General features: G+C 47.2%; 1 protein-coding gene across 2 annotated transcripts in view; it reads right to left on the bottom strand.

Annotated features, from left to right (window-relative positions):
* BORA (BORA aurora kinase A activator) overlaps window positions 1-10,985 on the bottom strand; it is a 43,235-nt gene extending 32,250 nt beyond the window's left edge. The window contains exons 1-2 of one of the 2 annotated variants that reach the window (XM_038742384.1): window positions 10,913-10,985; window positions 2,694-2,864 (exon numbers count right to left, since the gene is read on the bottom strand). In XM_038742384.1, coding sequence (XP_038598312.1) covers window positions 2,694-2,849 — 156 coding nt within the window. In that variant the 5' untranslated portion in view covers window positions 2,850-2,864; window positions 10,913-10,985. Of the gene's footprint in view, window positions 1-2,693; window positions 2,865-4,659; window positions 4,701-10,912 lie in introns of those variants that run through there. The other variant, XM_038742395.1, reaches the window with a different exon arrangement.
* Window positions 10,986-14,737: the final 3,752 nt, after the last annotated feature.

Genomic DNA, 14,737 nt, shown 5'->3' with positions numbered 1-14,737 from the left:
ATGTGTCCCTGAATCCGTTCTTCCTTTAGTAAGGCGCATTTCATCCAGAGGGTGCTCAGGAAATTATTACCACCATACATCCTGGGCTCCGAATGTTGCTGCCTAGGTTGCTCTTTCTACCGTTTGAATCGTCTCCTCGGTTATATTCTTCCACCTTTCCAAGTGCCCAGCAATGCTCCTTAACTACTAAAGCCAACTCAGTTGCCCGTTTTAAGTGTCTCCTTCGATTGTTTTTGGAGCACTGGGGGCATTAATAGGACCAGAAATGTTAGACAAAATTCAATCCTAGCTAAACACTCAAAAATAAAGGACTGCGGGTCTATCGGGGTGGTACTAGTATCAAAGCAGGATCTGAATGTTCTGGATCTCTAACCGATGACTAGAGCCCCTCAGTGTGGGACCTAGGTTCCTCAAAAAAAAAATAAAATTGAAACTGATTCAAGACAGAGCTTAGATTTGTAGAGTTCTGAATTTTTCATAAAATTAGGTTCTCTTGAGGAAGCGATCCCTAGAATGAGTGTAAATTTCACACTTAAAAGCTAGGGCAGTGTCTTGAGTTTTTTAGATGGCGTTGCCAGGGTTAATTATTTTAGGGAGCCTTTAATGTTCTTTCAATTGGGCCTTATAGAAATAATTTCTCATAATATTGCTGTTATTCATCTTTTATTTTTCATCTTTCATCTCTGACTGCATTAGCCAGTCAGACCAGCGATCTAGCCAACCCGGGATTCAGTCAGTGACGGGGACAAGACTTTACCGCTTAATAATAATAATAATAATAATGATGGCATTTATTAAGCGCTTACTATGTGCAAAGCACTGTTCTAAGCGCTGGGGAAGTTACAAGGTGATCAGGCTGTCCCACGGGGGGCTCACAGTCTTAACCCCCATTTTACAAATGAGGTAACTGAGGCACAGAGGAGTTAAATGACCTTCCCAAAGTCACACAGCTGACAAGCGGCAGAGTCGGGGTTTGAACCCATGACCTCTGACTCCAAAGCCCGGGCTCTTTCCACTGAGCCACGCCGCTCCTCTAAATTGCTTAATTTAAGCAACAGTGGGATGGCGTGTTTAAGAGCAGCAGGTGCCAATACTTTAAAGGGATTTTGTAAACTAACCGAGAAAAAAAGATTGATTCCTTCCAGTACATCAAACTAGCGGATCCTCTATTTGGCAGAACTGGCAAAATCTATAGCAGTCAGGCCTCTGATAACGTGACAAAATTATGCTTTCACCCCACGCTAAGAAAAACTTGTATTACAGAACAACCGGCTTCAGGTGGTCAGCAAAGTAAAACACTGCTTTGCAGCAGTATGTTAGCCGGAGCTGCTGCTCGGGATCTCACGCAGATCACCACCACCCAGTTTCTTTCAAAAGACAGAAAGACCGCAAAGAGCAGCATGGCCTGATGGAACGAGCGTCAGAAGACCTGGGTTCTAATCCCCACTCCACCTCTTGTCCACTGTGTGAGTCTGGGCAAGTCACTTCACTTCTCTGTGCTTAAATGGCCTCATCTGTACAACGGGGATTAAGACTGCGAGCCATACATGGGGCAGGGAATGTGTCCAAACCGATTATGTCGTATCTACCCTGGCAACTAGTACAGTGCCTAGCACATAGTTGACACCGCAGAGGGGTCTATCCAGACACAATTTTGGAAAAGATTTTTCTAAACCCCTTGCCTCCATCAAACTCAGATAATGGAAGAACGGACCGCACAGTTCAATTCCCTTAATTCCCCTCCTCTCCCCCTCGTCCCCCTCTCCATCCCCCCATCTTACCTCCTTCCCTTCCCCACAGCACCTGTATATATGTATATATGTTTGTACATATTTATTACTCTATTTATTTATTTATTTTACTTGTACATATCTATTCTATTTATTTTATTTTGTTGGTATGTTTGGTTTTGTTCTCTGTCTCCCCCTTTTAGACTGTGAGCCCACTGTTGGGTAGGCACTGTCTCTATGTTGCCAATTTGTACTTCCCAAGCGCTTAGTACAGTGCTCTGCACATAGTAAGCGCTCAATAAATACGATTGATGATGATGATGATGACTGTGAGCCCACTGTTGGGTAGGGACCGTCTCTATATGTTGCCAACTTGTACTTCCCAAGCACTTACTACAGTGCTCTGCGGACAGTAAGCAGTCAATAAATACGACTGAATGAATTCCCACAAATGCATCCGCGTTACATATTTCCACTAAGCAAAAAATGCACAAATGACACACTTTAGCCCGGTAAATTTTAGCAGTACTACTCTGTATTTAATGCTAGGACAGTGATTTTTGAACATTTTCGCCATCTGTTCAATCTGTGGTAGTTATTAAGGGCTTACTATGCGCAGAGCACTGTACTAAGTATTTGGGAGAGTACAATGAGACAGAATTAGCACATATGTTCCCCTCCCATAACCTGATCAGTCAATCGCGCATTTGTCGAGCGCTTACTGTGCAGAGAGCACTGTATTAGGAATTTGGGGAGTCAGTAGACACAGTCCATGCCTACAAAGATTACAGTTTCGAATTCAAAACTGCCATGACCCAAAAGCATGTCCAGTGGAAACACGGTGAAGATACAGATTCCATAAACACGTTGGATATGAGCCAGAATCCGATGGTTAGATCACGTGTTTCCTAAGATTCACGTTTAAATTTGTATTATCTGCAAATACTCATGAATGAGCCTTACCGCTGAAGATTTTGTCGACTTAAAAATAGAAGGACTGGAAACGATCTGCTCCTGTAGCGAAGAATAATCCGATGGACTTTCGAAAGGATTTAAGACTGTAGCCCGTCCTGGGGTTTCTGGCGTTATTTGAATTTTAGCTTCTTTGGCATCTCCCATAGCACACAACTGCTCCTGCAGGAAAAGCATCTCTTGAAAAACCCGCTTTTGCACGAATAATTCATATTTATGTATAGATTTAGCTTGTCGATCGGAAGAAGCTGTGAGCCCACTGTTGGGTAGGGACTGTATATGTTGCCAACTTGTGCTTCCCAAGCGCTTAGTACAGTGCTCTGCACACAGTAAGCGCTCAATAAATACGATTGGTGATGATGAAGAAGCAGTCAGGCTATGGTTTTGAGACTATTCGTCTGTCAAACCAACAATCGTAAATAAATCGATCGTATTTATCGAGTGTTTACTGTGTGCACAGCACTGGCCTAAGAAAGCATTTGTGAGCCCGCTGTAGGGTAGGGACCGTCTCTATATGTTGCCAACTTGTACTTCCCAAGCGCTTAGTACAGTGCTCTGCACACAGTAAGCGCTCAATAAATACGACTGAATGAATTTGGGAGCGTACAACAAGCAGCATGGCTTAGTGGACAGAGCGCAGGCTTGGGATTAAGAGGGCACGGGTTCTAATCCCGGCTCTGCCACTTGTCTTGTGACCCTGGGGAAGCCACTTAACGTCTCTGTGCCTCAGTTACCTCATCTGGAAAATGGGGATTAAAACCGTGAGCCCCAAGTGGGATAACCTAATTATCCTGTATCTCCCCCAGCACTTGGAACAGTAAGCGCTTAATAAGCACCATAATAATTTGTGAGCCTGCTGTTGGATAGGGACCGTCCTTATATGTTGCCACCTTGTACTTCCCAAGCGCTTAGTACAGTGCTCTGCACACAGTAAGTGCTCAATAAATACGATTGAATGAATGAATGTGGCAGAGTACAACAAGCAGCATGGCTTTGTGGAAAGAGCACAGGCTTGGGATTAAGAGGACACGGGTTCTAATCCCAGCTCTGCCACTTGTTTTGTGACCCTGGGCAAGCCACTTCTCTGTGCCTCAGTTACCTCAACTGGAAAATGGGGGTTAAAACCGTGAGCCCCAAGTGGGATAACCTAATTATCCTGTATCTCCCCCAGCACTTGGAACAGTAAGAGCTTAATAAATACCATAATAATTTGTGAGCCTGCTGTTGGATAGGGACTGTCCTTATATGTTGCCAACTTGTACTTCCCAAGTGCTTAGTACAGTGCTCTGCACACAGTAAGCGCTCAATAAATACGATTGAATGAATGTGGGAGAGTACAACAAGCAGCACGGCTTAGTGGAAAGAGCACAGGTTTGGGATTAAGAGGACACGGGTTCTAATCCCGGCTCTGCCACTTGTCTTGTGACCCTGGGCAAGCCACTTCTCTGTGCCTCAGTTACCTCAACTGGAAAATGGGGGTTAAAACAGTGAGGCCCAAGTGGGCTAACCTAATTATCCTGTATCTCCCCCAGCACTTGGAACAGTGAGCGCTTAATAAATACCATAATAATTTGTGAGCCTGCTGTTGGATAGGGACCGTCCTTATATGTTGCCAACTTGTACTTCCCAAGCGCTCAGTACAGTGCTCTGCACACAGTAAGCGCTCAATAAATACAACTGAATGAATGTGGGAGAGTACAACAAGCAGCGTGGCTTAGTGGACAGAGCACAGGCTTGGGATTAAGAGGACACGGGTTCTAATCCCGGCTCTGCCACTTGTCTTGTGACCCTGGGCAAGCCACTTAACGTCTCTGTGCCTCAGTTACCTCATCTGGAAAATGGGGGTTAAAACCGTGAGGCCCAAGTGAGATAAACTAATTATCCTGTATCTCCCCCAGCACTTGGAACAGTAAGCGCTTAATAAGTACCATAATAATAATAATAATAATAAACAGACAATCCCTGCTGGTGAAATGTAGGGTCGGTCTGTCGGGTCCGGCGGGAGGGAGCGTCATTCCTTTCCCACTGGACGGTAACACCATATTTCAATGTTGGTCTAAAGGTTATGCTCGCTGTGGGCAGGGAACGCGTCCGTTTGTGGCGGTTTATTGTGTGCAGAAAGCACCGTCCTAGGAATTTGGGTGCTGGAAGAGACGCTCCACGCCCACAAGCTTCCAGTCCAGAATTCAAAACCGTTGGGCCCAAAAATTGTGCTCCAGCGGAGGCCTGGGGAAGATACGGATACAATATATGCATGGTGACTACGGTCCAGAATCCCATGGTTTGTGACTTGGTTGGTGGAAAGAGCTGGGGCTTGGTCGTGGGTTCTAATCCTGGCTCCACCACTTCATCAATCATCATCATCAATCGTCATCATCATCTTGGTGGAAAGAGCGGGGGCTTGGGAGTCAGAGGTCGTGGGTTCTAATCCTGGCTGCACCACTTCATCATCATCATCATCATCAATCGTCATCATCATCTTGGTGGAAAGAGCCGGGGCTTGGGAGTCAAGAGATCGTAGGTTCTAATTCCGGCTCCACCACTTCGTCATCATCATCAATCGCATTTATTGAGCGCTTACTGTGTGCAGAGCACTGTACTAAGCGCTTCAGAAGTCCAAGCTGGCAACATATAGAGACAGTCCCTACCCAACTTGTCAGCTGTGTGACTTTGGGCAAGTCACTTCACTTCTCTGGGCCTCAGTTACCCCATCTGTAAAATGGGGATTAAGACTGTGAGCCCCCCGTGGGACAACCCGATCACCTTGTAACCTCCCCAGTGTTTAGAACGGTGCTTTGCACATAGTAAGCGCTTAATAAATGCCATCATTATTATTATTGTTATTAATCCCGGCTCCGCCGCTTGTCCGCCGTGTGACCTTGGGCCAGTCACCTCACTTTTCTGCCCCTCAGTTCCCCATCTGTAAAATGGGGATTGAGATTGGAGCCCCATTTGGGACAATCTGCTAACCTTGTATCTCCCCCAGCGCTTAGAACAGTGCTTCGCACATAGTAAGCGCTTAATAAATGCCATCATTATTATTATTGTTATTAATCCCGGCTCCGCCGCTTGTCTGCCGTGTGACCTTGGGCAAGTCACCTCACTTTTCTGCCCCTCAGTTCCCCATCTGTAAAATGGGGATTGAGGCCTGGAGCCCCACTTGGGACAATCTGCTAACCTTGTATCTCCCCCAGCGCTTAGAACAGTGCTTCGCACATAGTAAGCGCTTAATAAATGCCATCATTATTATTATTGTTATTAATCCCGGCTCCGCCGCTTGTCTGCTGTGTGACCTTGGGCAAGTCACCTCACTTTTCTGCCCCTCAGTTCCCCATCTGTAAAATGGGGATTGAGGCTTCGAGCCCCATTTGGGACAACCTGATCACCTTGTAACCTCCCCAGTGTTTAGAACGGTGCTTTGCACATAGTAAGCGCTTAATAAATGCCATCATTATTATTATTGTTATTAATCCCGGCTCCGCCGCTTGTCTGCCGTGTGACCTTGGGCAAGTCACCTCACTTTCCTGCCCCTCAGTTCCCCATCTGTAAAATGGGGATTGAGGCTTGGAGCCCCATTTGGGACAATCTGCTAACCTTGTATCTCCCCCAGCGCTTCGAACGGTGTTTCGCACATTTCGCTTAATAAATGCCATCATTATTATTATTGCTATTAATCCCGGCTCCGCCGCTTGTCTGCCGTGTGACCTTGGGCAACTCACCTCCCTTCTCGGTCCCTCAGTTCCCTCATCTGTAAAATGGGGATTGAGGCTGGGAGCCCCGCTTGGGACAACCTACTAACCTTGTATCTCCCCCAGCGCTTCGCACATAGTAAGCGCTTAACAAATACCAACATTACAAGATTGACTTTTAAATTGGCATCATCTGCAAATACTAACGAATAGGGAGGCCTAGTACAGTGCTCTACATACGGTAAGCGCCCAATAAATACGACTGATTGAACTCAGGGCCTTCCCCGTTTTATCCACTGAACAGAGGAGCTCCGGCGAGGTTTACGTCAATTAATCAATCGTATTTATTGAGCGCTTACTGTGTGCAGAGCACTGTACTAAGCGCTTGGGAAGTCCAAGATGGCAACATATACCGTCCCATGGTTCAGTGGTCCGTTCTCGGGGGCGGGAGGGGACCCGGGCCCGCCGGTTCGTCCCCCCGCCGCTGCCTGTTGACTTGTTTTCGTTCACTCAATCGTATTTATTGAGCGCTTACCGTGTGCAAAGCACTGTACTGAGCGCTTATGACTTGTTTTGTTGTCTGTCTCTCCCCCTTTCTAGACTGCGAGCCCATTGTGGGCACGGATGGTCCCTCTCTGTTGCCGAATTGTTCTTTCCAAGCGCTCAGCACAGTGCTCTGCACCCAGCGGGCGCTCGATCAATAGGACTGAATGAACCCTAGGCTTCTAGACTGTGAGCCCGCTGTTGGGTAGGGACCGTCTCTATATGTTGCCAACTTGTAGTAATAATAATAATAATGGCATTTATTAAGCGCTTACTATGTGCAAAGCACTGTTCTAAGTGCTGGGAAGGTTACAATTAGAGAAGCAGCGTGGCTCAGTGGAAAGAGCACGGGCTTTGGAGTCAGAGGTCATGGGTTCGAGTCCCGGCTCTGCCATATGTCTGCTGTGTGACCTTGGGCAAGTCACTTAACTTCTCAGAGCCTCAGTTACCTCATCTGTAAAATGGGGATGATGACTGTAAGCCCCACGTGGGACAACCTGATCACCTTGTATCCCCCCCAGCGCTTAGAACAGTGCTTTGCACCTAGTAAGCGCTTAACAAATGCCATCATTATTAATTCATTCATTCAATCGTATTGATTCAGCGCTTACTGTGTGCAGAGCACTGTACTAGGCAATCAGGTTACAAGGTGATCAGGTTGTCCCACAGGGGGCTCACAGTCTTAATCCCCATTTTACAGTTGAGGTAGTTGAGGCCCAGGGAAGTGAAGTGACTTACCCAAGGTCACACAGATGACAATCGGGGGAGCCGGGACTTGAACCCATGACCTCTGACTCCAAAGGCCGGGCTCTTTCCCCTGAGGCACGCTGCTTCTTACGCTTCCCAAGGCGCTTGGCACAGCGCTCTGCACACAGTAAGCGCTCAATAAATACTATTGATTGATGGACTGATTGAATCTCAGCTCCCCGGGGAAATCAATCAATCATATTTATTGAGCGCTTACTGTGTGCAGGGCACTGTACTAGGTAATCAGGTTACAAGGTGATCAGGTTGTCCCACAGGGGGCTCACAGTCTTAATCCCCATTTTACAGTGGAGGTAACTGAGGCCCAGAGAAGCGAAGTGACTTGCCCAAGGTCACACAGCTGACAATCGGGGGAGCCGGGATTTGAACCCATGACCTCTTACTCCAAAGGCCGTGCTCTTTCCACTGAGCCCCGCTGCTTCTTACACTTCCCAAGGCGCTTAGCACAGCGCTCTGCACACAGTGAGCGCTCAATAAATACGACTGATTGATCGACTGATTGAATCTCGGCTCCCCGGGGAGATCAATCAATCAATCAATCGTATTTATTGAGCGCTTACTGTGTGCAGAGCACTGTACTAGGCAATCAGGTTACAAGCTGATCAAGTTGTCCCACAGGGGGCTCGCAGTCTTAATCCCCATTTTACAGTTGAGGTAACTGAGGCCCAGTGAAGCGAAGTGACTTGCTCAAGGTCGCACAGCTGACAATCGCTTGGTACAAGCGCTTAGTACAGTGCTCAAGCGCTTAGTACAGTTCAAGCGCTTGGTTCAAGCGCTTAGTACAGTGCTCTGCACACAGTAAGCACTCAATAAATACGATTGATGATGACAATCGAGGGAGCCGGGATTTGAACTCATGACCTCTGACTCCAAAGGCCGGGCTCTTTCCCCTGAGCCACGCTGCTTCTTACGCTTCCCAAGGCGCTTAGCGCAGCGCTCTGCACACAGTAAGCGCTCAATAAATATGATTGATTGATCGACTGATTGAATCTTGGCTCCCTGGGGAAATCAATCAATCAATCGTATTTATTGAGTGCTCACTGTGTGCAGGGCACTGTACTAGGCAATCAGGTTACAAGGTGATCAGGTTGTCCCACAGGGGGCTCACCGTCTTAATCCCCATTTTACAGTTGAGGTAACTGAGGCCCAGAGAAGTGACTTGCCCAAGGTCACACAGCTGACAATCGGAGGAGCCGGAATTTGAACGCATGACCTCTGACTCCAAAGGCCGGGTTCTTTCCACTGAGCCACACTGCTTCTTACACTTCCCAAGGCGCTTAGCACAGCGCTCTGCACACAGTAAGTGCTCAATGAATATGATTGATGATGACAATCGGGGGAGCCGGGATTTGAACCCATGACCTCTGACTCCAAAGGCCGGGCTCTTTCCCCTGAGCCACACTGCTTCTTACGCTTCCCAAGGCGCTTAGCACAGCGCTCTGCACAGAGTAAGCGCTCAATAAATACGATTGATCGATCGACTGATTGAATCTCGGCTCCCCGGGGAGATCAATCAATCAATCGTATTTATTGAGCACTTACTGTGTGCAGAGCACTGTACTAGGCAATCAAGTTACAAACTGATCAAGTTGTCCCACAGGGGGCTCACGGTCTTAATCCCCATTTTACAGTTGAGGTAACTGAGGCCCAGAGAAGTGACTTGCCCAAGGTCGCACAGCTGACAATCGGGGGAGCCGGGATTTGAACCCATGACCTCTGACTCCAAAGGCCGGGCTCTTTCCCCTGAGCCACACTGCTTCTTACACTTCCCAAGGTGCTTAGCACGGCGCTCTGCACACAGTAAGCGCTCAATAAATACGATTGATTGATCGACTGATTGAACCTCGGCTCCCCGGGGAAATCAATCAATCAATCAGTCGTATTTATTGAGCGCTTACTGCGTGCAGAGCACTGTACTAGGTAATCAGGTTACAAGGTGATCAGGTTGTCCCACAGGGGGCTCACAGTCTTAATCCCCATTTTACAGTGGAGGTAACTGAAGCCCAGAGAAGTGAAGTGACTTGCCCAAGGTCACACAGCTGACAATCGGAGGAGCCAGGATTTGAACCCATGACCTCTGACTCCAAAGGCCGGGCTCCTTCCACTGAGCCACGCTGCTTCTTATGCTTCCCAAGGCGCTTAGCACAGCGCTCTGCACACAGTAAGTGCTCAATAAATACAATTGATTGATCGACCGATTGAATCTCGGCTCCCCGGGGAGATCAATCAATCAATCGTATTTATTGAGCGCTCACTGTGTGCAGGGCACTGTTCTAGGCAATCAGGTTACAAGCTGATCAGGTTGTCCCACAGAGGGCTCACAGTCTTCAGCCCCATTTTACAGTTGAGGTAACTGAGGCCCAGAGAAGCGAAGTGACTTGCTCAAGGTCGCACAGCTGACAATCGCTTGCTACAAGCGCTTAGTACAGTTCAAGCGCTTAGTACAGTTCAAGCGCTTGGTTCAAGCGCTTAGTACAGTGCTCTGCACACAGTAAGCGCTCAATACGATTGATGATGACAATCGGGGGAGCCGGGATTTGAACCCATGACCTCTGACTCCAAAGGCCGGGCTCTTTCTCCTGAGCCACGCTGCTTCTTACGCTTCCCAAGGCGCTTAGCACAGCGCTCTGCACACAGTAAGCGCTCAATAAATACGATTGATTGATCGACTGATTGAATCTCGGCTCCCCGGGGAAATCAATCAATCAGTCGTATTTATTGAGCGCTTACTGTGTGCAGAGCACTGTACTAGGCAATCAGGTTACAAGCTGATCAAGTTGTCCCACAGGGGGCTCACGGTCTTAATCCCCATTTTACAGTTGAGGTAACTGAGGCCCAGAGAAGTGACTTGCCTAAGGTCGCACAGCTGACAATCGGGGGAGCCGGGATTTGAACCCATGACCCCTGACTCCAAAGGCCGGGCTCTTTGCCCTGAGCCACGCTGCTTCTTACGCTTCCCAAGGCGCTTAGCACAGCGCTCTGCACACAGTAAGCGCTCGATAAATACGATTGATTGATTTCCCCGGGGAGCCGAGATTCAATCAATCAATCAATCAATCGTATTTACTGAGCGCTTACTGTGTGCAGAGCGCTGGACTAAGCGCTTGGGAAGGCCAGGCTGGCCAAGCCGGGGGCGGTCCGGCCCCTCCTCGAGGCTCGGAGCCTGCAGGGTGTCTCCCCCGCTCCCCTCCCCTCCCCTCCCCCCCGGACTACCTGCTGGACGTCGAGGTGGCCAAAGCCGGGCCGCCGCTGTCCCGGACGGACCGGCCGGCTCGCCGCCGCCGCCGGGAAGTTGCAACTTGGAGGGGTTGTTTCCCCGCGGCCAATCAGGCGCCGCCGCTCGAGCGCGCCGGCCAATCGGAGCCCTCCGCCCTCCGCCAACCGGCCAATCACAGGGGCGCCGCCGCCGAAATTCGAATGGAAACGTGGTTCCCGCGCCACCTGCCGGCGACGTTCCGATTCAAAACGTCGAAACTTTATCCGGCGGCCCGGGCCGTGAACACGGAACAGAGGCCCGGGCCCCCAAGGGGGGAAAGGGGCGAAAGGACGCGCCAGGAGGAGGAGGAGGATGGCATTATTATTATTATTATTATTATTATTATTATTATTATTATTATTATTATTATTATTATTATTATTATTATTATTATTATCACCTCCTCCAGGAGGCCTTCCCAGACTGAGCCCCTTCCTTCCTCTCCCCCTCGTCCCCCTCTCCGTCCCCCCATCTTACCTCCCTCCCTTCCCCACAGCACCTGTATATATGTATATATGTTTGTACATATTTTTTTTACTCTATTTATTTATTTATTTTATTTGTACATATCTATTCTATTTATTTTATTCTGTTAGTATGTTTGGTTTTGTTCTCTGCCTCCCCCTTTTAGACTGTGAGCCCACTGTTGGGTAGGGACTGTCTCTATATGTTGCCAATTTGTACTTCCCAAGCGCTTAGTACAGTGCTCTGCACATAGTAAGCGCTCAATAAATACGATTGATGATGATGATGATGATGATGATTTAATGATTAAATTATTATTATTTTAATGATTAAATTATTATTAATATGTTTTGTTTTGTTCTCTGTCTCCCCCTTCTAGACTGTGACCCCTTTGAAGCAGCGTGGCTCAGTGGAAAGAGCCCGGGCTTTGGAGTCACGGGTCATGGGTTCGAATTCCGGCTCCACCACAAGTCTGCTGTGTGACCTTGAGCAAGTCACTTAACTTCTCTGAGCCTCAGTTACCTCATCTGTAAAAATGGGGATTAAGACTGTGAGCCCCATGTGGGACAACTTGATCATATTGTGTCCCCCCAGCGCTTAGAACAGTGCTTTGCACATAGTAAGTGCTTAATAAATGCCATTATTATTATTATCATTTATTAAGCGCTTACTATGTGCAAAGCACTGTTCTGACTCTGTGGAGTCAGAGGTCATGGGTTCAAACCCCGGCTCCACCAATTGTCAGCTGGGCAAGTCACTTCAGTTCTCTGGGCCTCAGTTCCCTCATCTGTAAAATGGGGATGAAGACTGTGAGCCCCCAGTGGGACAACCTGATCACCTTGTAAACTCCCCTGCACTTAGAACAGTGCTTTGCACATAGTAAGCGCTTAACAAATGCCATTATTATTATTATTATTATTATTATTATTATTATTATTATTCTAAGCGCTGGGGAGATCATTCATTCAATCGTATTTATTGAGCGCTTACTGTGTGCAGAGCACTGGACTAAGCGCTTGGGAAGTACAAGTCGGTAACATATAGAGATGGTCCCTACCCAACAACGGGCTCACAGATTACAAGGTGAACAGTTTATATATGTTTGTACATATTACTCTATTTATTTTACTTGTACATATCTATTCTATTTATTTTATTTTGCTAGTATTCATTCAGGCAGTCAGCCGTATTGATTGAGCGCTTACTGTGTGCAGAGCACTGTACGAAGCGCTTGGGAAGTCCAAGTTGGCAACATCTAGAGACGGTCCCTACCCAACAGCGGGCTTGCAGTCTAGAAGGGGGAGACAGACAACAAAACAAAACATATTAACAAAATAAAATGAATAAATATGTACAAGTAAAATAAATAGAGTAATAAATACGTACAAGCATATATTCATTCATTCATTCGATCGTATTTATTGAGCACTTACTGTGTGCAGAGCACTGTACTAAGCGCTTGGGAAGTACAAGTTGGCAACATATAGAGACGGTCCCTACCCAACAGTGGGCTCACAGTCTAGAAGAATATATATATATATATATATATATATATGTATATATATATATATATATATATATATATATACAGGTGCCTGCTGTGTGACCTTGGGCAAGCCATTTGAAGTCTCTGTGCTTTAGTTTCCTCATCTGTGAAATGGGGAGGAAATTCCTGTTCTCTTCCCTGCTTGGACTGTGAGCCCCATGTGAGACAGGATTGTGTCCAACCTGATTATTTTGTAACTACCCCAATACTTAGTATGTTTGGTTTTGTTCTCTGTCTCCCCCTTTTAGACTGTAAGCCCACTGTTGGATAGGGACTATCTCTATATGTTGCCAACTTTTACTTCCCAAGCGCTTAGTACAGTGCTCTGCACGCAGTAAGCGCTCAATAAATATGATTGATTGGCGGAGTCAGGATTTGAACCCATGACCACTGACTCCAAAGCCCAGGCTCTTTCCACTGAGCCACGCTGCTTCTCATATTAAGCACTTACTATGTGCCCAACACTGTTCTAACCGCTGGGGAGGTTACAAGGTAATCAGGTTGCCCCGCGGGGGTGGGGGTGGGGGGCTCACAGTCTTTATCCCCATTTTCCGGATGAGGGAACTGAGGCACACGGAAGTGAAGTGACTTGCTCAAAGTCACACAGCTGACAAGTGGTGGAGTCGGGATTTGAACCCATGACTTCCGACTCAAAACCCGGGCTCTTTAATAATAATAATTTTGGTATCTGTTAAGCGCTTATTATGTGCAAAGCACTGTTCTAAGCGCTGGGGAGGATACAAGGTGATCAAGTTGTCCCATGTGGGACTCACAATCTTAAACCCCATTTTACAGATGAGGTGACTGAGGCACAGAGAAGTGAAGTGACTTGCTCAAAGTCACACAGCTGACAAGTGGTGGAGTGGGATTTGAACCCATGACTTCCAACTCCCAAGCCCGGGCTTTTGAATAATAATAATAATAATTTTGGCATTTGTTAAGCGCTTACTATGTGCAAAGCACTGTTCTAAGCACTGGGGAGGATACAAGGTGATCAGGTTGTCCCCATGTGGGACTCACAATCTTAAACCCCATTTTACAGATGAGGTAACTGAGGCACAGAGAAGTGAAGTGACTTGCTCAGTCACACAGCTGACAAGTGGTGGAGTCGGGATTTGAACCCATGACTTCCGACTCCCAAGCCCGGGCTCTTGAATAATAATAATAATAATTTTGGCATTTGTTAAGCGCTTACTATATGCAAAGCACTGTTCTAAGCACTGGGGAGGATACAAGGTGATCAGGTTGTCCCCATGTGGGACTCACAATCTTAAACCCCATTTTACAGATGAGGTAACTGAGGCACAGAGAAGTGAAGTGACTTGCTCAAAGTCACACAGCTGACAAGTGGTGGAGTGGGATTTGAACTCATGACTTCCAACTCCCAAGCCCGGGCTTTTGAATAATAATAATAATAATTTTGGCATTTGTTAAGCGCTTACTATGTGCAAAGCACTGTTCTAAGCACTGGAGAGGATACAAGGTGATCAGGTTGTCCCCATGTGGGACTCACAATCTTAAACCCCATTTTACAGATGAGGTAACTGAGGCACAGAGAAGTGAAGTCACTTGCTCAGTCACACAGCTGACAACTGGTGGAGTAGGGATTTGAACCCATGACTTCTGACTCCCAAGCCCGGGCTCTTGAATAATAATAATAATAATTTTGGCATTTGTTAAGCGCTTACTATGTGCAAAGCACTGTTCTAAGCGCTGGGGAGGATACAAGGTGATCAGGTTGTCCCATGTGGGACTCACAATCTTAAACCCC

Source organism: Tachyglossus aculeatus, chromosome 2 (genome assembly GCF_015852505.1).
Source record: "Tachyglossus aculeatus isolate mTacAcu1 chromosome 2, mTacAcu1.pri, whole genome shotgun sequence".
NCBI lineage: Eukaryota > Metazoa > Chordata > Mammalia > Monotremata > Tachyglossidae > Tachyglossus > Tachyglossus aculeatus.
This window is presented reverse-complemented; position numbering and strand designations above follow the sequence as displayed.